This window comes from Plecotus auritus, assembly GCF_963455305.1.
Source record: "Plecotus auritus genome assembly, chromosome: 9".
NCBI classification, from domain to species: domain Eukaryota; kingdom Metazoa; phylum Chordata; class Mammalia; order Chiroptera; family Vespertilionidae; genus Plecotus; species Plecotus auritus.
In genome coordinates this window covers 25,657,776-25,684,920 of record NC_137783.1, presented here as the reverse complement: position 1 = coordinate 25,684,920, position 27,145 = coordinate 25,657,776, and the positions used below count along the sequence as shown (strand labels likewise).

The window sequence follows — 27,145 nt, the reverse complement described above, 5'->3', positions numbered from 1 at the left end:
ACTGGCAACTAGTGAGCGGAGAACAGGTATGCTACTCAGCATCCTACATTGCACAGAACAGTCCCTACCACGAAGAATTATCCAGCCCAAAATGTCAATAGTGTCAAGAATGAAAGACCCTAGTTTATAGTTCTGACTTTATTATCCAAAAACTAATGGATGAGAATCACTACAACCAATTCGATCCACATAAAACCATGAGATAGCTCCATCAAAGCACGCAAAGCTATCTGCTTTAAACTCCCATCTCTTTATTTATTTTTAAAGATCTAAACAACAACAACAAAAAAGGCTTAAATGTAAAGAGGGGTAAATCTGATAATGAAGAAGAGAGATGTGCAGAAACCCTGTCCTTGAGTGAGTAATCTAGTGCACTAGTAAAATCTGCCTCAGAGAGGAGCACTGGGACAGACCCTTACTGAACCCGTAGTCAGTATCTTGCACAGCACAAACTCTTTAAGGGCATTATACCTTCAATGCACCCCTCACACAGACCCTTTGATTCTCATTTTTCCTGCATGGGAAATTAAACCTCATAAAAGTTATTTGGTTGGGCCACACAGGCATTAAATAAGAGAACTGGGATTCAAATCCAGGTCTTCAGACATCAAAGCAACATGCTCTTAACCACTCCACCAAATTAATAAGTTTATTTTATGTACAGAGACTATATCTTTGGAAGGATACTCACAGAAATGTTGAGTATGGTTACTATGGATAATGGATACTAGGTGATCTTTATTCTTTGAACTTTTCAGAATAGTACAGAACGAATCTTTGGAAAGATAAAACTTAAAGGACTTTAATGCACAAGGCTCTGCTTACTAAGTTTATAAGCCCAAAGTGAACTTTTATTACTTTGAAATTGCATCTGTGCCTTGTGTCCAGAAATAAATACATAACACTTTCTTCTCCTCTTCGTAGCAACGATAGCATTGTTATTGTTTTAGTCCACATTTACTAAATACTTAACTACATGATGAAGACAGACACATTACATGCATTTCCTCATTTAAAACTCACTACAAACCTGTGAGGTAGACACCATTATTGTCCCCATTTTGCTGATGAGAAAACAGGATTGAAGAGGGAAGTAATGAGTACTGGGACACACAGAAGTAAATGGTAGAATCCAGGCATTGTGGCTCCAGAATCCCTATAGCAATGCAAACCAAAGAATAGTAATGGAACACCTTCTCATCCAGCCCCTAAAGGATCTGTATCAGAATAGACTGTTCCACAATACTGTAACCAATCCATAAAAGCCATGTGCATATATTCAAGACTATTAGGTAAAGGAGTGAACCCACCTCCTGCTGTCTCAGCAAGCAAAAACTAGGTTTAATGGTGGGAGATACAAGAACAACTGATGCTTATGTAGCTAGCCAATGAACAATTAGAACACTTCACTGGTTAGTGTCAGAAACACCACACCTCGCTGGCTGGTGTGGCTCTCAGTTGATTGGAGCATTGTCCGTGAACATGAAGGTTACAGGTTTGATTCCTGGTCAGGGCACATACCTAGGTTACTGGTTCAATCCCTGGTCAGAACAGGATGCGACCAACCGATGTCTCTCTTACATCTATGTTTCTTTCTCTTTCTTGTTCTCTCTCTCTTCCCCCTCTCCTTCTCCTTCCCCACCTAAAATCAATTACAAAAAAAAACAAAAACCACAACAACACAAAAAAAACCCCACAAGAACATCATTATTCATAATAGCCAAAAGTGGAAGCAATCCAAGTAAGTGTCCAGTGATGGATGAATGGATAAACAAAATGTTATTATGTAAACATATTGTGGAATACTATACAGCCTTTAAAAGGAACAAAATTCTGACACATGCTACAACAGGGATAAAAATCAAAGACATTATGCTAAGTGAAATAAGGAATCACAAAAGGCTAAAGACTGATTCCACTTTCTGGTAGAAGAGTATTTTGAGCTGAGGAAAAACAGTGCAAATAATCTGAGCAAGAGTGAGTCAGTCAATAAGACTAGTGGGCTTTAGAGTGATTATTTTGGAAACAAGATCAGAGAGGTGGTGAGAGGCCAGATCCCATAGAACCTTCTTGGCCATTATAAGGAATCTGTCTTTAAATCTGAGCAAGATGGAGTAAAACAACAAATTGATACATCTCTCTCTCCTTTTCTCTCTCAAATCAATCAATCAATAAAAATTTTTAGAAAAAAAAATAGCCCTAGCCAGTTTGGCTCAGTGGATAGAGCATCAGCCTGCGGACTGAAGGGTCCGGGGTTCGATTCCGGTCAAGGGCACATGCCCGGGTTTCAGGTTCGATCCCCAGTGGGGGGTGTGCAAGAGGCAGCTGATCAATGATTATCTCTCATCATTGATGTTTCTCTCTCTCTCCCCTTCTCCCTTCCTCTTTGAAATCAATAAAAATATATTTAAAAAATAAATTAATTAAATAAAATAAAAATAAATCTGAGCAAAATGGGGATCAACTTCAAGGTTTTAAGTATTCCCTAGCAAGGATCTATAACTTCAAAGGATCATAGATTTCAAAAAGATCATGCTGCCAGTGGTAACAAGAACAGGCTACATGTACAGAGGCAAGTGCAGAAGCAAAAAAACTGAGAGGCCACCCTGATTAGAGTCCGGGTGGTGACGGTGAGAAGTGGTCTGGATCTGGATGTATATGCTGACTGGATGAGAGATATGAGAACAAGAAAGGAGTTAAGGATGACTCCAAATTATTAGCCTAAACAAACAGAAGAACAGATGTTATTATCTGGGATGGGAAGGAGACTGTGGGAGGAGCACATTTTGAGGGAGAAGATCTGGATATAGGTTTTAGACATGATGAGTTCAAGATTTATATTGGACATCAAAGGGAAAAGGTTGAGTAGGAAGTTTATTACTTAAGAATGAAATTCAGGGAAGAGGTTCTGGTTAGAGATATACGTTTGAGAATTGTCGTAACATAGATCAGGCCGGTTTCATAAAACTTCTATGATGATAGACATGTTCTATATGTGCACTGCCCCATATGGGAACCACCAGCCACATGAGACTGGAAATGTGGCTAGGGTGACAGAGAAACTGAATTGTTAACTGTAGTTAATTTACATTTAAAAAAGCACATGTGGCTCATGGCTACATATTTAACATAGTATTTAAAGCAATGTGATTGGATGAGAACCCTAATGAGTGAGTTTTGGCAGAGAAGATGTCCAAAGATTGGGCACTGGGGCACACCAACGACATGGTTATTTATGATAGGAAGAAGAAAAATGAAACAACCCAAGTCTCTAGCAACAACAGAATAGAAAAATAATTAGTGGCATATTCAAGTAAGACTGTCAATCACCAGTAAATGCATACATCTATGTGAACGAATCTCAAAAACAATGTTAAATGAAAAAAGTAACTTAAAGAGCCAAAACCGGTTTGGCTCAGTGGACAGAGCGTCAGCCTGCGGACTGAGGGATCCCAGGTTCGATTCCGGTCAAGGGCATGTAACTTGGTTGCGGGCACATCCCCAGTGGGAGGTGTGCAGGAGGCAGCTGATAGATGTTTCTCTCTCATCGATGTTTCTGACTATCTATCCCTCTTTCTTCCTCTCTGTAAAAAATCAATAAAATATATTTAAAAAAAAAAAAGTAACTTAAAGAAAATTATAAATGTCAAAAGCAGACAAAACTAAGCAATATACTGTTTAAGAATATATTCAGATTGATAAAGCTATAAAGAAAATCAAGGGACTTATTATCCAAATGCAGGATAATATGACCTCTCCAGAGGAGAAGGTTGCAAATTGGGAAGTGAGTACAGAGGGCTTCAAAGTTACTGGAAATATTGTATTTCCTAACTAGATGGTGGGAACACAAGTGTTCATTTTGTTATTCTCCTTTGTTCTATATACTCTGGCATGTATAATATTAAGTAACTAAAATAAATAAATATATATATGTATATGAGGCAGTATATGGTTAAATTTCAAGTAGAAATTTCAAAATCTCTTTAAATCATTAAGTTCAGAAAAAAGGAAAGATAACTCTGGGTTGTATAAGGTCTATATAGGACAGATTTAGTCATATAAAGAAAAGAGGGAAGGGCATTCTAGAATTGGGAATAAACAGGTCATGTATAAGAGACAATAAATTAGTGGGTCTACTGGAAAAGAAGAAAGTTAGGTTGAAAAGTTAGGCTAGGGCCAGCTCCTGAGATGCTTAAATACTGGGTCAAGGAGTTTGGACTTGATCTAGAAATAGTGCAGAACCATTGATGGTGTCTAAGTAAGACAATGGCACAGGGAAAGTGGTACATTAGTCGGATTAATCTGATGATAAGGATTAAATAGTAGGAAGACAGAAGGCTGGAAAAATCAGTTATTAAACTTGTAGATGTGAGATATCAGAGAAAATGATGGTGATCTGAACTAGGATGGTGATGGAGGATCCAAGTTTACCCCAAGAAACTAGGATGAAAGGCTCAAGAGAGTTTGGTCTTGAAAATAGGTGGAGGGAAAAAGAGAGATTCAAAAATTACACCAATTTCCAAGCTAAACTAAAAAAATGATAACATCAACATATGCAAAATTAGGGAAATCAATAGGAAGCTGGTTTTGAAGGAGGACTGTTCATTCAATAAAGACATCAGGCAGAGTGGGATAGCTTCCCCTCAGGGAGCAGCTTATGAGCCCCCCCCCCTTTTTTTTTTTAACAATTACATACTTTTAGTAGGCAAAGAAAAACTATATAGTTGAGGAGGGGAGAATAAAAGTTTTTAAAGCTTTCAACTCTATAAGAATTTTGTAAGTCCTACTTTTAAACGAAGAGTAGTGTGATATAAGCGCTGTTGCTTTCCAAAATAAATTGAAATAACAAAACACAAAAGTGGAAATGCTTAATAAAAAGTCAGAGATAAAGGAATGGAACTACTCACTATTGAACTGAAAGCTCTTAAGAGGACAAAATTTATCACTTTTTAAAAGTATTTTAAAAGCCTGAATCTTAATAGCTAGTTAAGTCCCACCTGGCACACCACTGTTTCCTAAGCCTGGAGAATAGAGAAATGCAAAGGAGAGCTGCCTGCAAAATGAGATGACTGATGCCCAAGTGTTTTAAGTGGTTGCCAGGGACTGGGCTATTACCTCCAGGTTCCCCAATAATTCAGATCATTTCACAAAGCCCAAATATATCCAATTTGATTGAACAGAAGACAATGAGGCTGCTTTTCAAAATGAACTGACTTTATACAAATGCTTTTAAGATCATCTCTTTCACCCTAACCGGTTTGGCTCAGTGGATAGAGCCGGGGGCCTGTGGACTGAAGGGTTTGATCCTATCAAGGGCACATGCCTGGGTTTCGGGCTTCCCCAGTAGGGGGCGTGCAGGAGGCAGCCTATCAATGATTCATCATTGATGTTTCTCTCCCTCTTCTTTCTTCTCTGAAATCAATAAAAATATTTTTATAAAGACTATTATGTTTTTAAAAAAAAATGAGATCTTTCTCAAGCAGTAACAGGAAATGAATGCCAGAACAGAGCTCAGGCTCTGGGACCAAACAGACATGAGTTAAATCCCAGCTCTTCCAATAAACAGCTGTGGAACCATCTCTGCTAGTACATTCTTTCCACCATGGAGGGTTGATTACTACCTTCCTTAAGATATGAGTATGTGGTAGCTTCAGATGTTAGTACTTTCCTTCTTAAAGGTACACCCAGATCCTTTTAATTGGACCTGTATTTTTCTTAATAGCCTCGGCCACTAATTTTTAGCGTGGAGCATTCTAGATGGTTCATCTCATTCGTTATGCTTTGAATCTCCTGAATCTTCCTCTTTGAAAACTATTGTATGGTGAAGCTCTTGGCTGTTCAACCCAGGCTCTGGGCTTCACCAGTGAAAGCGAAGAGCTGTGTGAGAAAACCACAGAGAAAAATCGAATTGTAGGTACGCCATACAAACCTTTCAGTTGTATAAAACTTAAAATCAATGCTTTCTTTGAAATCACAAATTCTGCACACTGGAGGCAATATGAAGCTCAACACAGCCTACTAGCAACAAATTAAGAACAAAAATTGTTCTGACTTGAAGGAGGCCCAGGGATGTACCTTGTCTATGCTTATTACCCCCAATTCTCTGAACTCAGGGATCTTTTAGCATGTTGTAGCGGATCCTGCAGGGAAATAGAGGAGGAAAAACAAGTTCCACAGATCCTTTATTTACATGAAGCCTTCTTAGTACCATTACTGCCATCCTAGATCAGGCAGTGAAGACTAAGTCCCAACCGGTTTCTCTGCCTGAGATCTCTCCACTCCCTTACATCCTGCACACAGCCACCAAACTAATTTCCTAAACCACCAGTTTCATTACATCACTCCCTACCTCAAAAACACTTAATGGCTCCCTACCTCCTATTCACTGGAAGAAAGCCCAACTAAAATGCAAAGCCCAGGCTAGCATTATCCTAATTTTTATAACACAGGACTTGTTTCCTCCTAATTCCCCCACGGATATTCTCTAAGGCTGCAACCAAACTAATCTGCTCACGGTCCCCCCAAAGAAACAGACTAGTCTGCACACCTGGGCTGGATTACAACCACCCCTGCCTGTCCTCCACCCGCTTCTGCCTTTCCCCCCAAAGGTCAGCACAGACCCCCTCCTCTCTCTCTGCCCCGAACTGTGCTCCTAAAGCACACACGGCCCATACTGTACACCTTCTCACTCTCTTAAACATCCTTTTTAGCTGGCAATTCTCTCGTTGTAATGCAATCCGCTCCAACCAAGACAAAGTTCCTTGGAGGTGGATCACTAGTGCTTACGCGGAGGGTCTATCACAGTGCCCCGCACTTGATAGCTTCTAGATATTAAAACTAGAGGAAGGGTTCGGATGAGGTAGGTTCAAATGATGTAGGGCAAGACAATACTGCTCATCTTTCCCAGTTCCTCTTAATTCACAATAAAGGGTATTCAGCGTTCGCTACAAGGCTGACAATATCTAGTATACACAGAGCAACGAGGTGCAGCGAGCACGCCACCGGAGGGCAAAAAACCTGCGTCCCAATCTTGGTTTTTGCCACAATCTCTGCAATTGTGGGGGAAATCACACAATTTTTCTGGGTTTCGGTTGGCTCAGGAGCAAAACAAGGGAGCTGCTGGGATGGATCCCAAGGTATTCTTTCCCAAATTCCCCGGGAAACACAGCACTCGTCTACCCGCTAAAGCGGAGGCACGCAAACTTTTAAGGTTCCCAATGCAGGCATGTCCATGGAGTAGTGAAAACTAAGTCCCCATAAGAGAAAGCGGGGCTGAGAGGAAAGCGGTCTCCCTGAACCCCAAGGCAAGGAATAGTCCGCTTGATTCCCGGCCCCTCACAGGCAGGCTCCCCGGAGAGTGGCCGGCGCGGATCCCAGGAGCGGGCCCGGGTGACTCCGTCCGCGCCCGTGCCGGCGCCCCGCGCCCCCACACTTATGACACTAGCCGCGTGTCCCGGGTCACGGCCCCCATCCGCCCTCACCGGCCCGAGGGACGCCGTCCTCTCTCAGCAAGGCCCCTCGCTCCCGCCGGGCGAGCCGCCCTTCTGGGCCCTGGAGCGGCCTCAACGCGACCGTCTGGGGCCCAGGCCGGCGGGACGGGCGGCGTGAGGGGCGGCGGCGGCGGTGGCGGCGGCTTTAAGTGCTGAATCACCACTTTGCAACCCGAGCTCCAAACCACTGTGACCCGCGGGCCCCGAGGGCCCGAACGCTGTGCCCCACTTACCCACAGAGGCGCTCGGGGGTCGACAGGCGGGCGCCGAGGGCCGAGCGGAAGGTGCTGGACGAAGCGGGGTGCAGCAGCCACGCTAGCAGGTACCGCATACCCCGGCGCAGCCGCCGGGATCACAGCGAACGACCGCTTCCTTCCAGCGCTGAGCGCCGGCCTGTCCCACTGCGCATGCTCAGTCCGCGCGCCGCGCCGCCTCCCGGGAGCCCCCGAGTGGCCGCCGCTCCGGGTTTTGCCTGGCGCCCGACTGGGCGGGGCGGCGGGACGGCGGGCGTCCCAGGTCTGAGTGTGCGGGCGGGATGGAGTCCGGCGGGGAGCTGCGGGAGCCCAGCAACCAGGCTTTACCAAGTGGGGAGGGTCCCGGCTGAGTCACACCAGCACGTGTGAGGGCAGCGAAGTGTGTCTGGCTGTGCGTAGGGAGAGGCGGGGGGACTGGGGGCTCACAGGTACCCTGTGAGCACTAGGGGCCGTGTCGGTGGAGGCAATCCCATTGGCTGTCACCCCGCCGCGCAGGTGTTGGAACAAGGTCAGCCAACCAGGCTGCCTCATAGAAAACAAGTCCACGGCTCTGAAAGGCCCGCGGGCTCCCTCTAGAGCGCGGCAGGGATGTGGACCACGGACTGGATGGAAATTGAAGGGGGTTGTGGGGAGTTAGACTATTGGGGTCCACCGGTGGGAGGCCGGGACCCAGAGGGAAGTATCAACCCTGGGGAAGCTAGCTGCCCTTCAAGGAGCAAGGTGGATATGGGACAGGCCATGGCAAAACAAGGCTTTTGTGGACTTTTATATCCGGAGTAGAAATTACTCCTATTTAAAAAACAACAACCCGCATATACGTGTAGTACTACAACTATGGTCAGTGTACTTTTGTCATTATTTGTAAGACGAGACTTTTTGCCCTGATGGCTTTATGGTATTTTGCATTCAAGAGCAACCTAATTAATAATTGTTATGGCCCAGTCCGTGTGGCTCAGTGGTTGAGCCTTGATCCAAGAACCAAGAGGTCACTGGTTCAATTCCCAGTCAGGGCATATGCCCGGGTTTCGGGCTTGATCCCTGTGCCATTTAAGCTGGGACTTGTTTGCGGCTTTGCCAGCAGGTGGGTCCGAGGCTTAACCCTATAACCGCTCCCTACATCTCGCCCTTCTTTTAATTTTAAGCTACTAGTAATGGAAGTAAAACTTAAACATCAAGAACAAAGTTCTGACTATCAAAATGTTAACAATGCCAATGCAAAACCCAAAAACAATGCCAATGTAAAACCCAGACATGGTTATTAATAAAAACAATGCCAATGCAACACTACAATAATAGAGAAATCAAACTACAGTAACATTTTTCTACTAAATGAAAGTTTCTTTTGCCAATTTACTCAAGAGTCCTCGGACTTGGCTGCACAAGAGTTTGCAGAAGACTGGCAGCTAACCAATGCTAGCATGGCCAGAAACATGATTGAGGGAGTAGCTTCCACTTCTTGCTTTTCTGCCATCTGCTGGGCCTCAGTTGTTAACTTCTTCAGCTGACCCCATGTTGGCATCTCGGTCTTTTGTATAGCCTTTGTTATCTTCCTTTTCCACTTTGCTGTCATCGGGGCAACTCTCAGTCTTTTGAACGATGGGACAAGGAGCTTCTCTGGGTCCATTGTGCTGACGTACGTAACGCTTTGGCACCCAAATTGGCTGCGCTGCTCCTTCTGGAAAGATACAAACACAACCTCTTCCCTACATCATTACTGGATCTGGTCCAAACCATTGTCCAATTTGTGCATCCTTCCATCGGACTAACCCCGCGGAGACTATTGTACAGGAGGCCCGATGCCTTTCAGCTGCTGTACGACCCTCTGCATCGCAATTCAAAAAATTTAAAGTATAAAGAACATGACTGAGTTTTGTTTTTTTTTTAATATAGTTTATTGATTTTTTTACAGGGAGGAAGGGAGAGGGACAGAGAGCTAGAAACATCAATGAGAGAGAAACATCGATCAGCTGCCTCCTGCACACTCCCTATTGGGGATGTGCCTGGAACCAAGGTACATGCCCTTGACCAGAATCGAACCTGGGACCCTTCAGTCTGCAGGTCGACGCTCTATCCACTGAGCCAAACCAGCCAGGGCATGACTGAGTTTGTTTTGAGGTGACACATAACATCCATCTCCCCCTTTCTGTCTCAGTAATTGCATCCTAGGAGTACAATTTGCTCTTTCCACTATTGCTTGACCTTGAGGGTTGTAAGGGATACCAGTTTTATGACAAATTTGATATTGCTGACAAAAATGTTGAAAGCAGAACTAGTGTATGCAGGTCCATTGTCTGTCTTTAGCTCTAAGGGAGGACCTAGTACCACAAAGGCAGCTAGGCAATGATTAATTACATGCTTGGCACTCTCTCCCGTTTGGGGAGTCGCAAAGATAAAGCAGGAGCAGGTATCTACATTAACATGTACCCATCTATGCTTACCAAATTCCGGTATGTGGGTGACATCCATTTGCCAAATTTGATTAGGTTTAAGACCCCCTAGGATTAACCCCCAACAATTGTACAGGGCAATGAATTACACACTGAGAGCACTGCTTAACAATTTGACGAGCTTGCTCCCTAGAAATACGGAATTGTTTGCTAAGGCAGCAGCATTTTGATGATGCAAAGCATGGGAGGACTGGGCAAGAGAAAATGGGGTAGCCTCTTGCATTACAGCAAGGAGGTGATCAATAGCATCATTGCCTATAGCTAATGGACCAGGGAGACCTGAATGAGATTGGATATGACCAATAAAGCAGGGAAATTGTTGTTCTCTAGTGACTTTTTGAAGGTTGAAAAATAAATGAAAGAGTTCCTCTGAATTAGTGTGTCCTTTAGTAGCCGTTTCAATTAGTTTGGCCATACTTACCACATAGGCACTATCACTATATAGGTTAATGGGCTCCGTAGCAAAATCTGTCAAGGCATAGATAAGAGCTTGTATTTCTACCTGTTGTGCTGAAATATTTGCACCTCTGCTGCAGTAGTATCCAGCTTTTTCAGAACTGGATCCATCTGTAAAAATGGTTAATGCCTGAGGTATAGGTTGTGACTTCACTATCTTTGGGAAGGTAAAGGTAGTAACTGAGAGAAATTGTAAAACCTTATTTGCTGGATAATGGTTACCAACCTGTCCGAAGAAATTAGCAAGTGCAACTTGCCAATTTGTTCATCGTTGCCAGAGCCAGTCTTGCTGTATAGCTGTAAATGGCATTACAATAAGGTCAGGGTCTTGGCCCGCTAATTGGCCTGTTCGAAGGCGGGCTCGAGCTAGTAGTTGGGAAACCGAATCATGGAAAGGAGTTAATACCTTAGTTGGAGAATGAGCCAAATATAGCCATTCAACAACTCCAGGAGCTTGCCAAATGACCCCAGTGGGTGTATGTGTCGTAGGGAAAATTAAAACCTGTGTAAGGGAAGGGAGTAATCAATTCTAGTAAGTTGTGCTGAACTTAAGGCATCCTCAACTTTTTGTAAGGCTGTCTTGGCTTCCTCTGTCAAGCAGCGTGGGGATGACGGAGATGAATCTCCTCTTGGTATATGAAATAAAGGGCTTAAGTCAGCAGTGGTTAATTTTAAAGCAGGTCGAACCCAGTTAATATCTCCTAATAATTTTTGGAAGTCATTTAATGTGAGTAAAGTGTCAGTCCGAATTTGAATTTTCTGAGGTTTTATTGTTTTTCCCTCAATAATGCTGCCAAGATAAGAAAAAGGAAATGTCCTTTGAACTTTTTCGGGTGCTATGCATAATCCAGCACAATGCAGGGAATCCTGCAAATCTATATAGATATTATTTAGATGCGTTTCATTTTTATGAGCTAAGAGAATGTCATCCATATAATGAATAATATAAGCCTTGGGATATTTTTTCCTTATAGGACGTATGGCTGCAGCCACAAAATCCTGACATAAGGTAGAACTATTGGCCATGCCCTGAGGCAATACTTTAGCATATTTCCACCCCCATCATCCCAAACCCACCAGCGCTGTTCCCTTGCTTCCTCCAATCCTCTGCTCATATTTGGGAGGAAGCGCATTGACCAGAGGGCTCTCTCCCACAGGAGCTGTATGTAGCCCCAGGGACTGGAGGAGGAGGCGGAGGCGCTGATGGTGGAATGGTGGAGTCGGAAGCCTTTGGCAACCTTCCCCCATCTGTCTTGATTCCTCTGCCACATTCCTCCACTCCCCTTCTGGAGTGGGCTCTAGGCAGTCCCGAATCAGGGACCACAGACTGAAAATAGAGGCAGGCATTTCCTCTGGACCTTCAGCTATATAATGATCACAAAGTTGTTTTCCTACCTTCTCCCATGCCTCTATATTTACCTTTTCTTCCTCAGAAAACCATGGGCAGGTTTTACTCACAAAATCCAAAACATCGAAAAGCTGTTCATACCTCACAGAACAGCCCCTTGCTTGGAGCATAGCCTTAAGCATGGATACGCATACATTCTTTCCCTGTGATACTGAATTTCCCATGTTTTACACCTAGCTAGTACTAAACCCCTTCCTTACTTACTGCGTGTGCACGCCTTGGGGCCTCCTTTCACCTGACAATTGCAGTTCCCTCACACTCAGGTCCGCACTGAGTGCCACTTGGGCCTAACTCAGCCCCGCGTTAGGCACCACTTGGCCAAGCCAGCACAGCCAAGGGTTTGGCGAGGCTGAGGGAGGGCTGGTGAAGGATGAAGAAAAGACAGACAAAGAGAATAAGCTGGGTCTAGGTCAGGGGTGGGCAAACTTTTTGACTCGAGGGCCACAATGGGTTCTTAAACTGGACCGGAGGGCCGGAACAAAAGCATGGATGGAGTGTTTGTGTGAACTAATATAAATTCAAAGTAAAGGAGCGGAGGGGAGAGCAAGAGAACCGGATAGAACAGCCGGATCCGGCCCACGGGCCGTAGTTTGCCCACGGCTGGTCTAGGTGGATCTTCTGTGTGTGACTGAGACCACAGAACAGACCCAGACTGCAAGCTGATGCTTTATTTTATAGTCAGAGGTAAACAAGGTAATTTACAATGTTCTTGTAAGTTTCACTTGTTTTGGCAGCACTTGCTGCACCTCCCACAGCCCATTAGCTACCCAGGAAAGATCTAGGGAGCAGTCACAAGGTCAAGCTTAATTATGCTAAGAGGGCTGTGCCCTCCAAGCTGGGACTTGTTTGTGGCTTTGCCAGCAGGTCAGTCGGAGGCTTAACCCTATAACTGCTCCCTACAGATCCCCACAAGGCAGCTGATCCGTGATGTTTCTCTCTCTCTATTCCTATCCCTTCCTCTCTCTCTAAAAATCAATAAAAACATATTATTTAAAAAATAATAATTGTTATGAATCTGACTTTGTATTGCATTATTTTATGGGGTCTTTAAGGAAGAGTGTGATTAGGGATGGTGACTCCCTTGCTTATGTGGTTTAGGTTTCTGATGTGGTAGACGGAAGACTGCAGCCAAAAGCTGCTCTGAATCCTATTATTGCTACAAATGGGAATTAGGAGAAGGGTTCTTTAATCAAGTGGATGCCTCATTAGGTAGAGGTGATCTTTTTTACAATAGGGTTTCAGCTAAAGACAAATCTTGGGTGGATGAAAACTGAGGTACTGGAGATAAGGAAAGGCTCCTAGTGAAGTGCAAGGTAAATCATCCTAGCCCCAACCCACCTGTATTAGTTTCTTGTGGCTGCCATAACAAATTACCACAAACATGGTGGCTTAACAGAAATTTATTGTCTCACAGTCTAGAGGCCAGAAGCCCCAAAGCAAGATGTCAGGGCCACAGTCCCTACAGGACTTTTCAGCTTCTGGTAGATGCCAGCTTCCTTGACGTATGGCCACATCAATTTCTGCCTCCATCTTGACATTGCCTTCTCTTCTGCATGTCTTTTTTTCTTCTGTCTTTTACAAGGACATTTGTCATTGGATTTAGGCACATCCAGGTAATCCAGAATGATCTCATCTCATCCTAAACTCAATTACATCTGCAAAGGCCTGTTTTCCAAATAATGTAACACAAGTTCCTGGGATTAGGAGGTGAACATATCTTTTGGTGGGCCACCACTCAACCCACTAACTACCCCACCTTTCCAGCCTCTATCCCCACCCTCTAATCCAATTTACGCAGCTATCACAGCTAATTGATTGTTATAACAATCCTAACTTGTCAGTGCTCTAGCAATTTTTAAGACCTATTGAAATGGCATTGCTTTGCCCCACCTGCATGGTTCAGTGGTTGAGCCTCGACCTATGAACCAGAGGTCACAGAGGTCACGGTTTGATTCCCAGGCAGGTATATGCCCAGGTTGTGGGCTGCGTGGGAGGTAGCTAATCCATGATTCTCTCTCATCATTGATGTTTCTATCTCTCTCTCCCACTCCTTTCCTCTCTCTGAAATCAATAAAAATAAAATTAAATAAATGGCCTTGCCCTAGCTGGTTTGGCTCAGTGGATAGAGCGTTGGCCTGCATACTGAAAGGTCCCAGGTTCAATTCCTGTCAAGGGCACATGCCCGGATTGTGGGCTTGATCCCCAGTAGGGGGCCTGCAGGAGAAGCAATCAATGATTCTCATCATTGATGTTTCTATCTCTCCCTCTCCCTTCCTCCCTGAAATCAATCCTATCTAATAAAAGAGTAAAATTGACCGTACCTCTGCTACACCCACAAGCCACGCCCACCAACCAATCAGGAGCGAGTATGCAAATTAACCCAACCAAGATGGATGCAGCCATGGAGAAAGCAGGAGGCTTGGGTTTCCCCGGCAATGGAGGAAGCCAAGCTTTCCGCACACCCTGGCCAGCCCTGGACTCCACTCAAGGCTACAAAGTTTCAATTATAGAAGATAAATAAATCTCAACAAAAATGGTGGCAGCCAACTGAGCTGGAGAGCAGGAGGCTTGAGTTGCCCCTGGTGATGGAGGAAGCCAAGCTTCTGCAGCCCTGGCCTGCCTTAGCCTCTGCTCAAGGATACAAAGTTTCAATTATAGAAGATAAATAAATCCCAGATACCAGGGCCTCCGCTTGGGTTGCCAGGGGCATGGCCATCCTGCAAACCACCACAGGCCCCTCACCCAGGCTGCCCCATGCCCCAAGGGAACCCCCACCCTGATCCGGGGCACCCTTCAGGGCAAACCAGCTGGCCCCACCCGTGCACCAGGCCTCTATCCTATCTAATAAAAGAGTAATATGCAAATTGACCATCACTCCAACACTCAAGATGGCTGCCCCCATGTGGTCAAAGATGGCTGCCCCCATGTGGACACAAGATGGCCAGCAGGGGAGGGCAGTTAGGGGTGACCAGGCCTGCAGGGGAGGGCAGTTGGGGGCGATCAAGCCTGCAGGGGAGCAGTTAGGCATCAATCAGGCTGGCAGGGGAGTGGTTAGGGGGTGATCAGACTGGCAGGCAGAAGCGGTTAGGGGCAATCAGGAAGGCAGGCAGGCGAGCAGTCGGGAGCCAGCAGTCCTGGATTGTGAGAGGGATGTCTGACTGCCCGTTTAGGCCCAATCCTACCTGGATTGGACATCCCTTGAGGGGTCCCAGATTGGAGAGGGTGCAGGCTGGGCTGAGGGACACACACCCCCATGCACGAATTTCATGCACCGGGCCTCTAGTAAAAATATATATTTTTATAAATAAAATAAAATTTTTTTACAAAACTTTTCCTTATTTCCATTTCTCACATACCCCAGTGTAAGTAACCACTCTCTGATCAGAGCTACCAGTGTAGTTTGCCACTCAAAAGGCACTTATTTGGATTTTAACCTGTCATACTTATAAGAAGCAGTAGATTATGTATGATGTCTTAGTCATTTTTTTAAATATGTTTTTTGTTTGTTTTTGTTAATCCTCAACCTGGGATATTTTCCATTGATTTTTTTAGAGACAGTGGAAGAGAGAGGGAAAGACAGAGAGAAACTTCAATTGGTTGGCTCCTGCACGTCCCTGACCAGGGCCCAAGCCCGGGAGGAGCCTGCAACCAAGGTATGTGCCCTTAACCAGAATTGAACTCTGGATCCTTTGGTCCGCTGGCCAGACACTCTATCCACTGAGCCAAACTGGCTAGGGCTTAAATATGTTTTTTATTGATTTTAGAGAGAAAGGAAGGGAGAGGGAGAGAGAAACATCAATCTGGCTGTCTCCTGCACACCTCCTGCTGGGGATCAAGCCTGAAACCCCGGCCTGTGCCGGGATCAAGAATCAAACTGGAGACCTCTCTAATCAAACTTCTCGGTGCATAGGACAATGCTCAACCAAACCACACTGGCCAGGGCATTAGTCATTTTTGTATATCACCTGGCAGCAAGCACAGTGCTTAGTTAAATTAATGCTTGTCAAATATATGTTTGCTAAATCTGATTACTCTTGAAAATGTAACTACCATTTATAGAAAATACAGAGGACAATAATTAAATCACATTTTAAGGATACAAGCAGCAAAATTAGAATGTTTCAGAAACTATAGGACAAATGACCCTATTTCTTTAACAAATAAATTGCAAAATAAAAAATAAAGACTGCCAGGCTGGTGTGGCTCAGTTGTTTGAGTCTGTTCCATGGACCAAGAGATCACTGGTTCCATTCCTGGTCAGGGCACATGCCTGGGTTGCAGGCTCAATCCCCAGTACAGGGTGTGCAGGAGGCAATCAATGTCTCATCAATGTTTCTCTCTATTCCTCTCCCTCTCCCTTCCTCTCTCTCTAAAAAGTAAAAAAAAAAGCATATTCTTAAATATATATATATATACACTTTAAAAAGAAGAAAGAAAGGAGAAGCCTACAGATTAAAGGGGACTTAGAATTGATAAGCTATGACAAGATGTTTATAAAATTTTATATGAAAAAGCTCAGGAAAACCCAAGCCAATCTGGAAGAAAAATCTAGAACACTTACACTACCAAATATTATTATTATTAAGCTATAGTAACTGAGATAATATTATCATGGCCTGAGAGCAGACAAATAGGACAAATAGGCCGTGTTAAACTGGTAGTATCTATTAAAGCTGCATATAAGCATACACTATGACCCAGCAATTCCATTTCTTTTTTTTTTTTTTTAAATATATTTTATTGATTTTTTTACAGAGAGGAAGGGAGAGGGATAGAGAGTTAGAAACATCGATGAGAGAGAAACATCGATCAGCTGCCTCCTGCACACCCCCTACTGGGGATGTACCCGCAACCAAGTTACATGCCCATGACTAGAATCGAACCCGAGACCTTTCAGTCCACAGTCTGACGCTCTATCCACTGAGCCAAACTGGTCAGAGCAGCAATTCCATTTCTACCTATATACCCAACAGAACTAGAATGCAAAACAACAAAAGATACATATTAGCCAAATGAAATGTTTGGTTCTTGTTTGAATACTGATTTGAACAAACGCATTGTGGAAAAGAAACATGAGACAATCAGAAAAATATAAGCACTGACTAGGTATTTATGATATTTTATGTTAATTTTGGGGGCATGTTTGTGGCTTTTTTAAGAGTCCTTTGAGATATATGCTGAAATAATATGATGCCTAGGATTTGGTTCAGAATAATTCAGTGGATGATCAGGGAAGAAGGGGAAGTATAGATAAAACAGTATTGGCCATGAACTGGTAATTATTGAAACTGGGTAATAGATGCCTGGGGGATTTATTATTCTAGTCTCTTTGCTTTAGTATATGTTTGAAAATTTCCATGATAAAAAGTTTCATAATGTTTGTTTTAAGTACAGCACTATGGTAATGAAATACCTAAAAGCAACATGAATTTTTAAGAATGTTTATAGATAAGTGATTTATTAATTATAAATTATTTAAAGTTTTCCTAAATAATTCATACTTGCTAGTCCTTAAAAGTCAGTTTGAGGTACTTTATGAACAGTACTTGAAATATTGATATAAAAACTCATAATATTTTCCACCTTTAAGACTATTCTTGATTTGTCCATTTAACAAATACGGACCCAGGCCTTGCTTTAGTCAGGAGTGGGGAAACGTTTTTCTGCCAAGTGCCATTTGGATCATTTGAGGGCCACACAAAATTATCAACTTAAAAATTAGCCTGCTATATTTGATCAAGTATTTAATTAACTCATCCCTAATGCCTTGGCCAGACCAAATGATTTCGCAGGCCTTACACAGCCCATGGGCTGGACATTCCCTGATCCCTGCTTTACTAGTAGATGTTGAGGCTACATCAGAGAAAAGAGCAATCAACTTTGTATTGTATTAAAATAATATTAGGTTAACCAGAGTGGGTTTTCTTGCTGCCCAGCTTCATCAAGGGACTTTCCCTCCATCATCACTGCTGCTCCTCTGGGTAGGGGGAGGTGGCAAAGGTCTCACCATTTGTATTAAGGGGGTTTATGTATGTCTGGGGCTGTTGACAACAGGAGTATATGCATTGGACAGTTTAGGTGGAAAGAGCATAGGGTTGAATATTTGAACTACATGGGCAGTTTTTAAAAAATATATATTTTTATTGATTTCAAAGAGGAAGGGAGAGGGAGAGAAAGGTAGAAACGTCAATGATAAAAGAGAATTATTGATTGGCTGCCTCCTGCATGCCCCACTCAGGGGATCAAGCCCACAACCTGGAATATGTCCTGACCAGGAATCAAAGGTTAGACCTCCTGGTCTATAGGTTGATGCTCAACCACTGAGCCATGCTGGCCAGGCTACATAGGCAGTTATTAATGGAGAGCCCGTTTCTTTGGCCCTTCTTCTGGGCTAACTCCCCACCAGATCCTCTCCTGGAATTCCTCTCCCTCAATTTTTTTTTTTTCCCCCAAAGGGCCTCTGATCTCCATCAGCTTCCTCCTCCTACATCACTTTCTCTTCACCCAATGCCCCAGCCAGGAGTTTCTCAACTAGAGTTCAAAAACTGTAGAGGGCACCCTAGCTGGTTTGGCTCAATGGGTAGAGTGTCGGCCTGTAGACTGAAGGGTCTTGGGTTAGATTCCAGCTAAGGGCACATGGCTACAGGCTCAATCCCCAGTTGGGGGCATGCAGGAGGCAGCCGATCAATGATTCTCTCTCATCGTTGATGTTTCTATCTCTCTCTCCCTTCCTCTCTCTCTCTCTAAAAAAAAAAAAAAAAAAAAAAAAAAAATCAATAAAAACATTTTTTAAAAAAATTGTGGAGGGCCAGTCATCTGCTTCTCCTCCTGTTGATACCTTGCTTTAGGCTCTTCTCAGAGCCTTCTCTTAAGGTTTTGGTTTGAAAGGTACAGATGCTGAATATTTTTTCTCTTTGCATTCCTACTATAAGAACACCAATTCTTGCCCGGCCAGCATAGCTCAGTGGTTGAGCATCGACCTAAGCCAGCCTTGGGCAAACTACGGCCCGCGGGCCGGATCTGGCTGTTCTATCTGGTTCTCTTGCTCTCCCCTCCGCTCCTTTACTTTGAATTTATATTAGTTCACACAAACACTCCATCCATGCTTTTGTTCCGGCCCTCCGGTCCAGTTTAAGAATCCATTGTGGCCCTCGAGTCAAAAAGTTTGCCCAACCCTGGTCCTAGGCGGTCACAGTTCAATTCCCAGGCAGGGGAATATGCCCAAGTTGCAGGCTCCATCCCCAATGTGAGGCGTACAGGAAGCAGCCAATCAATGATTCTCTCTCATCATCGATGTTTCTATCTCTCCCACTTCCTTCCTCTCTGAAATTAATAATATATATATATATATATGTATATATATACATATATATATATGTATATATATATATATGCACACTGAGTGGCCAGATTATTATGATCTCTGAATGCATAATAATCTGGCCACTCAGTGTATATCCTGTATAATAAAAGGCTAATATGCACATTGTCCCCTAGACCAGGAGTTTGACCAGCAGGCAGGCTGGCCAACTGCCCATGTGCCCTCCCCCTGGCCAGGCTGGCCGGACCCCACCCATGCACAAATTCATGCACCAGGCTTCTAATATATATATATATTAGAATATATATATATATATATATATATATATATATATATACACACACATATATATATGTGTGTGTGTGTGTATATATATATATGTGTGTATATATATATATATATATACACACACACACATACACACACACACACATATCACATACACACACACACTGAGTGGCCAGATTATTATGCGTTCAGAGACCATAGTAATCTGGCCACTCAGTGTATATATAATATATTTAAAAAGAACCCCAATTCTCCTGGACACCTTTGGTCTCTAGGAAAGGTCCTGAAGTGTGGCAAAGAAAGAAAAACATGGAGAGTAAAATTTCAAATCTCCTTTTGCTATGTGGAGAAATAAATAAGTGGGGTTTTGTGAGAGGCTTTGGGGAGCTACTTCAGATTGAGTGGTTGGGGAAAGTCTCTCTGAGGAAGTGACATTTGAATTGTGACTTGAAAGGTAAGAGTTAGAGCATCCATCACAAAGGCTTAGGACAGGAGAGATTTTGGCATGTTCCGGGATCTGACAAAAGGCCAGAGAACAACTTCTTTGCTTTTCTCTCACAACTAATATTTGCTACAGAGACTCTACTATTAACACAGTAAAAACAATAACCAAAATTTGGATTTGAGAAAACTATACTTAAGCATTTGGGTGGGGCTTTTTTTTACAGGTTTATGAATAGTTCATGAACTGTATTTTTCCTCAGTTTATAAGAACATGCAGACAGCTGAAACCGGTTTGGCTCAGTGGATAGAGCGTCGGCCTGCGGACTAAAGGGTCCCGGGTTCGATTCTGGTCAAGGGCATGTACCTTGGTTGCGGGCACATCCCCAGTGGGAGGTGTGCAGGAGGCAGCTGATCGATGGTTCTCTCTCATCGTCGTTTCTAGCTCTCTATCCCTCTCCCTTCCTCTCTGTAAAATATCAATAGAACATGCAGACATACTTACTGTTTGTTGTCTTTGGCATTCATACGCACAGACAGACAGAAACAGAAGCCAACATGATTCTGGCAACTATGAAAATAAATAGCTAAAGTTGAGTACACCTCAACTGTCCACTGAAGAATTGCATAGATATTGTATAAGAGCATTAAAAGATCATACAAACAAAACTGTTTATGAAGAAAAATGCTTAAATTATGTTAAATAAAAATTCAGGATGTACAACTACAAATTTAATAATGATTTCAATTATTACAAAAATAACATAGCCCTGGCGGGGTAGCTCAGTTGATTAGAGCATCTTCCTGATAGGCCAAGGTTTCGGGTTCTACCCCGTCAGGGCACATACAAGAATAAACCAGCCCTGGCCAGTTTGCTTAGTGGATAGAGCATCAGACTGCGGACTGAAAGGTCATGGGTTGATTCCGATCAAGGGCACATGCCCAGGTTGCGGGCTCCATCCCCAGTAGGGGGCTTGCAGGAGGCAGCCAATCTATGATTCTCTCTCATCATTGATGTTCTGTATCTCTCTCCCTCTCCCTCTCTGAAATGAATAAGGAAATATATTAAAAAGAGAAAGGTCCTTCCCTTTGCTGAGTGAATGCAGTGTGGAGAAAAGAGCACAAGAGTAGTTAGTTGTTCAGGAAAGAGATAAAAGAGATTTGAACTAGAGTTGGTGGGCAGATGTAATGAAACTAACAGAACTGTACTGGACATGGAGGACAAAGGTTTGGTTAGCGCCATTCGTCTAGATAAGAAAGATGAGGGTGGAGATAGGAGGATAAAGAATTCCGATTTGAATAGTTCCATTTTTGAGATGCGGGTGGGCCTTCTAAGAGGAGATATCAGTAGACATCTGACTATGCAGAATCTCCATTGACCAGCGATCGAGGCTTAAATGTAGATGAATCTTGGGAGAATACGGGGCCTGAGAGCTTTCCACTCCATCTGGCCGTTAACTTAAGAAACTAAAATAATATCTCGGTTTCTGTGTGCTAAGGGTAGCCAAGAAGCGCAGCTTCCAGGGCCGGCTAAGGCGAAGGCCCATAATTCAGTATTTCCTTGACTGGGACGCACACCTAAAGGGGCTGAATCACAGCCTGCGTGTGCCAAGGCGCCCCTAGTACGCATGCGGAAAGCCAGAGGTCACTGAGCGTGGGCCGACCCACCGAGCGCTGCCTGCTGGGATTTGTAGGCTGACTACGGCCGACGTTTGCGCAACCTCCTTTAGACGCCCACTGGATGCTGCTCCAGGCGCTTGGAGGAAAGCACGCCCTGAGTCTGCATCAGTCCCTGCAAAATCGATGTCAGAAAGCGCAAATCCGATCATCCTTTCGTGCTTGTAATCATTTAGCAATGGCAATGACTTCTCATCAGTTAAAGGATAAATTCAGAGTCCTAAAAATGATATTCAAAAATGACTTTCATCAGGAGTTGGTACCCGTGGTAGCCTTATCTCTTAATTATTCTTCCTAATTATTCTTCAAGACTATACTGGACGCTGCCTCCGACAAGGGGCTCACTTTGGATCTCTCTTCGGTGCTTCTGTAGCACCCTCTTGCAATTCTTTTTTTAAAATGTATTTTTTCATTGGTTTCAGAGAGGAAGGAAGAGGGAGAGTTAGATAGAAATATCAATAATGAGAATCACTGATCAGCTGCCTCCTTGCACGCCCGCCACCCCTGGGGATCGAGCCCGCAACCGGGCATGTGCCCCCACGGGGAATCGAACCATGACCTCCCGGTTCACAGGTTGACGCTCAACCACTGAGCCACGGCTGCCGGGTCAATTCTTTAATAATTATTATAATCATGGCCAGTCTTCCTGAATACTTACTACCTGTTCTAATCTATGCTATGCTACCCGTGTTAGCTCATTAATCCTCACACAGCTCTCTGAAACGGTTGCTATTATTTTTATTTTGCAGATGAAGAAATTTTGGTTTAGAGATGTTATGTAATTTGAACAAGGTCGCGTTGAAGTATTTTGTTTACTCCCGTGAGTCTCTCATTGGACTACGAGTTCCAGCCCTGCACGGACGTACCAGCTTTTTACTTTCCCGTGGGCCACGCCCCGAGGGCGGGGCTCTGGTGACGATTCGCGTCCCATGGTGCATTGCGCGCCCGCTCTGCAATTGGCCGGGCGGCTGGGCTCTTTTTTCAAATTGAGGCGCCTAGTCGTTGCTCGGCTTCCTGGGCATCTGGCGGAGGCTAGATCGCTGATTTGACGGTCCCGGCTGGTGCGGGACTACCTCGGGGCCAGTCAGAGCCCGTAGAGGAGAGCGGAGACGCCGAACTGCTTCCGTCGATTCCCCCGCGCCAAGCCAGCACCCGGCTGGGGAGGTGGGCATCCCAGTCCGCGCCAGTACCAGGCCTTGTTTTCTCGGCGGGTCCCGTCATGGCGACCCAGCCGAATTCCTCCACGAAGAAGAAAGAGGAGAAGGGGAAGAACATCCAGGTGGTGGTGAGATGCAGGTAGGGCGAGCCTGGTGGGAATCGGGACGCCGGGCTTTGCTGTTGGGCTCCCTCCTGCGCGGTCGGAGAAGAGGGATTTTTTTTTTTTTTTTAATTTCTGATGGGACCTAACCTTTCTGTTTCATAGTCCCCCGCATTCTGTTGAAAAAATGACACTTGTCGCGGTGAGGAATAAATTAGTGTCTTTTTCAGAAGAAAGGATATGTGGGGGAGCAGAAAAATTTCCCTTGCACCTTCTAAATCCTCCTAGCTAGGCTAATAAATTAACATGAGACAGGTTAGCAGGAGAGAATGTTCAAAGTTTCTTATGGAAGTACATGCAGGGATGCCATAAGAGTGTGAGATTCCAAGATGCATTGGGCATTTACGGTTTAATATGCCACTTGGGACAAAGGAGACCCTTAGGGCGTAGGGGTCTGGGATTTGAAAGGGAAAGAGGCAATATACTGGTAGAGGAAAAAGCAAAGTCTTCCTAGACCACCCTGAAACAGGTACACAGAATGAAGATCAACAAACAGGCTTTGCTCTATTTCTGTCTGCTACATTTAATTGTATATCATGGTACTAAGGCGAATGCTCTTTTCCTTTAAGCAGGTTTTTGTATCTGAACTCTTTTAGGCAGGTAAGGGGGAGGGTTTTCCCCGCGAGTCATTAATAACCAGCCTCAAATCAAAATCCCAAAAGGCATATTTTGGGATTGCAAAACTTTGGTCCCCTCCCGATATTTGTGTCGGAAGTTATAGTTTAACTGCTATATTCAGAAGGAGAATTTGATCGCTGTTTTTAGTGTTAAGTGCGTCTTTTTTAAAAAGTGATGTCGACAAAGATTTAAGGGTGACTTTTATACGCCACTCCTGCATAGCCATTTTGCAGATGTTTTAGTACTTAGATTGGGATTACCATCCTCCTTGTCGCCTCAAAAAACGCAATCAATCACTTGTTTATTCTAGATGCAATATTTTTCTAATCCCTACTAAACATCAGTGTATTTAAAATTTAAAAATTAAGTTACAGAGTGAGTTTATGTTTTTAAAAGGGCAAGGAGACTACGTAAGCCAGGATAGCCATCGGCTTGTGCTGCCAGTTGGTCTCCCCTAGAACAACGAAGGAGACAGCCTTCTCAGGATGGTGGATGGAGGAGTTCAACTCTCTCCTGATTTATTTCCAAGTAACTTACCAGTTTTAAGATTAGATGGTACAGGAAAAACATACTTGTACAAACTGTTGCTTAATTAGAGATTGATTTATTCAGCTTTTTAGAAGCTCTCCACAGTTTACCGGTGAATGTGTGTTTTGCATATTTCTTTGTTTGCTGTTGTTTTAACACCTTCAGCAAATTTTCTGTAAATCCACAAGTATTCTAAAATTAAATGTTATTTTTAAAATGTGTCAATGGACTTCCCTAGGTTATTGTTTAGTCTGTTTTGGTGACTTAATTGTAGATATCAAAGGCTTATAGCTAGCTTCTAATCTAGGTGCCGGAGAGGAAATTTAGTGGTAACCTTATGTCGAATTTCCAGTTGCATTCTAGGGCTTCTGTTAATAGTTGCTTATGTTTTGAAGGTTTTTTAAAAAAATCAGCAGCCTGTTTTACAAATGAAAAATTTTAGATTATTTTGATCCCTTAATAAAGCCAGGCAATATTACATTGCTGTGTGGTTTTATTTTCTTTATTTTTTGTTGCAAAATATGTCAAGCCTATAAAAAGTTGTAAAGAATACTGTACTAGACATCTGTATATCTATCACCCAGATTAGAAACAAAAATAGTCATTACGGCTGGAGCATCACTGTATTCATCCCTCTCCCCAACCTTCTTCCTCTACTCCAAGAGTTAAACATTTCCCTGAACTTCATGTTTATTATCCCCATACATTTATTTTACTTTATCACTAATGAAAAGTGCTTAGGTTGTATAGTATAAAGGATGTTTTTTCAGATTAGCCTGGCTTTTTTGTTTTTGTTTTGTTTCAAGTAGCCTTTCTAGTACAAATATGTCCTCTATCTTTAGGAAAATAACAATTTAAGCCCCAGCCCGTTTGGCTCAGTGAATAGAACCTCGCCCTGTGGACTGAGTGGTTCCAGGTTTGATTCCGGTCAAGGGCACATGCCCAGGTTGCAGGATGGATTCCAGTAGGGGGCGTGCAGGAAGCAACCAGTCAGTGATTCTCTCTCATCATTGATGTTTCTATCTCTCTCTCCCTCTCCCTTTCTGAAATCAATAAAAATATATTTAAAAAAAACCCCACAATTTAAGAGGCCCTCAGGATAGTCAAACCTTTTCTGTAAAGGTCCCAGGTAATAAATATTTTAGGTTTTTCAGGACACATATCGTCTCTGTCATATGTTCTTTTTTTTTTTTTCCAGTTTTGAATTTTTAATTCACACAGTTTATTGTACCCTGGGAGGCCAGCAAGATTTCAGGAGAGGAGAGATGACTTCATTACTTGATTACATTGAATACAACCGGAGGATGTTCTTTACTTGTACAATAACTATATTAAAAGAAGTTTTTATTCTACCTATAAATAGCTCAAGATAAAGGTATAACTTCTAGAGTTGAGGAACTGATAGTATGGAGAAAATTTTAATAAGGAAATAGCTTTGATACAAAGACACACACATACCCAAAACACCCTCTCCTCCTTGTATACTCTACAAGTTGGCAGAAACCCTGTTAAGAACATAATATAAAGATTTTAGTATTTAAGTTATTTTTGGCATTTTAATCTAAAGTGCTTAGGCAATTTAGGTCTTAACATATCTGAATTATTCATATATTTTAAAGCAGGCGTCCTCAAACTACAGCCCGCGGGCCACATGCGGCCCGCCGAGGACATTTATCCCGCCCGCCGGGTGCCACTGCCTGTCCTGCTTAGCAGCCGACTCGTCCTGGGCCCGCAGTGCACATAGGAATTTGTTCATAGTTTTTTTTTTTAAAACTATAGTCCGGCCCTCCAACGGTCTGAGGGACAGTGAACTGGCCCCCTGTTTAAAAAGTTTGAGGACCCCTGTTTTAAAGTATATCATTGTATTTTTTAATAGGCCCAGACCATCTTTCCTTAAACAGTAACCCAATATGACACCAGTTACCAAATGGGAAACAAAATTGTGATTCTGTATTAAATCCATAAAGGATATTTGAGAGAAAGGACAACTTGGAAAATAAAAAGACTTCAGAGTTCATTATTCCAAGTTAAGAACATTTTAGTTATTAGCAGTGGTTACAAATAAGCTGAAGGTAAATCTCTTCGAGTTGCTGCTTATAATTTGCTTTGTTGAGAGAAGACTGTTCCACTAGTCCAGTGGTTCTCAACCTTTCTAATGACCCTTTAATACAGTTCCTCATGTTGTGGTGACGCCCAACCATAAAATTATTTTCGTCACGACCCACAGGTTGAGAACCGCTGCTGTAGAGCCTAAGACCATCGGAAAACACAGATATTTACATTACGATTCATAACAGTAGCAAAATTAGTTATGAAGTAGCAACGAAAATAATTTTATGGTTGGGGGTCACCACAACATGAGGAACTGTATTAAAGGGTTGCGGCATTAGAAAGGTTGAGAACCACTGCACTAGTCCACTATACTATGGTGCAGGGTTGTTGCTTTTTTTATCCTTGAAAAGGTTTTCTGTAGTTGGTATTATGTCAGCCAGGCCACTCCTGCCATACTCCTCGCAGTAGGACATGAGGTCCATGGTGCTGCTGAAACCTTGATTCTTTCACTGGAGGCTTCTAATCATAACTGTTGCACAGTTCTTGCCTGGCTATATTGTGGGTGTTTGCTGTTGTTTTGCTGGACATCTTTTACCTGAAGTCAGGAAGACTGTGTAGCCCAATGTTTGAGGTTTTAAGTAGAGGAATGAATCTGCCAGCGTACTGCTGCTGCTGCCACTACTGTTGAACACCCAGTATCTGATTTTTTTAAAAAAATATGTTTTTATTGATTTCAGAGAAAAAGGGAGAGGGAGAGAGAGCTAGAAACATCAATGATGAGAGAGATTCATTGATTGGCTGCCTCCTGCATACCACACACTGGATCGAGTACGCAACCTGGGCATGT

The 27,145-nt window shown here is 43.4% G+C and overlaps 2 protein-coding genes across 6 annotated transcripts in view; one reads left to right on the top strand and one right to left on the bottom strand.

Annotated features, from left to right (window-relative positions):
* Positions 1-8,112, bottom strand: part of IDE (insulin degrading enzyme) — a 75,002-nt gene extending 66,890 nt beyond the window's left edge. For 2 of the 5 annotated variants that reach the window (XM_080687308.1, XM_080687311.1), the window contains exon 1: positions 1,031-1,156. Coding sequence is in view for 2 of the 5 variants with exons in the window: in XM_080687304.1 (XP_080543430.1) it covers positions 7,724-7,821 (98 nt within the window). In the remaining 3 variants the exon portion in view is untranslated. Of the gene's footprint in view, positions 1-1,030; positions 1,157-7,481; positions 7,605-7,723 lie in introns of those variants that run through there. The other 3 variants (XM_080687304.1, XM_080687303.1, XM_080687309.1) reach the window with 3 other exon arrangements.
* Positions 8,113-22,967: 14,855 nt separating this feature from the next.
* KIF11 (kinesin family member 11) overlaps positions 22,968-27,145 on the top strand; it is a 45,792-nt gene continuing 41,614 nt past the window's right edge. The window contains exon 1 of the mRNA XM_080640814.1: positions 22,968-23,078. Coding sequence (XP_080496940.1) covers positions 23,002-23,078 — 77 coding nt within the window. The 5' untranslated portion in view covers positions 22,968-23,001. The remainder of the gene's footprint in view (positions 23,079-27,145) is intronic.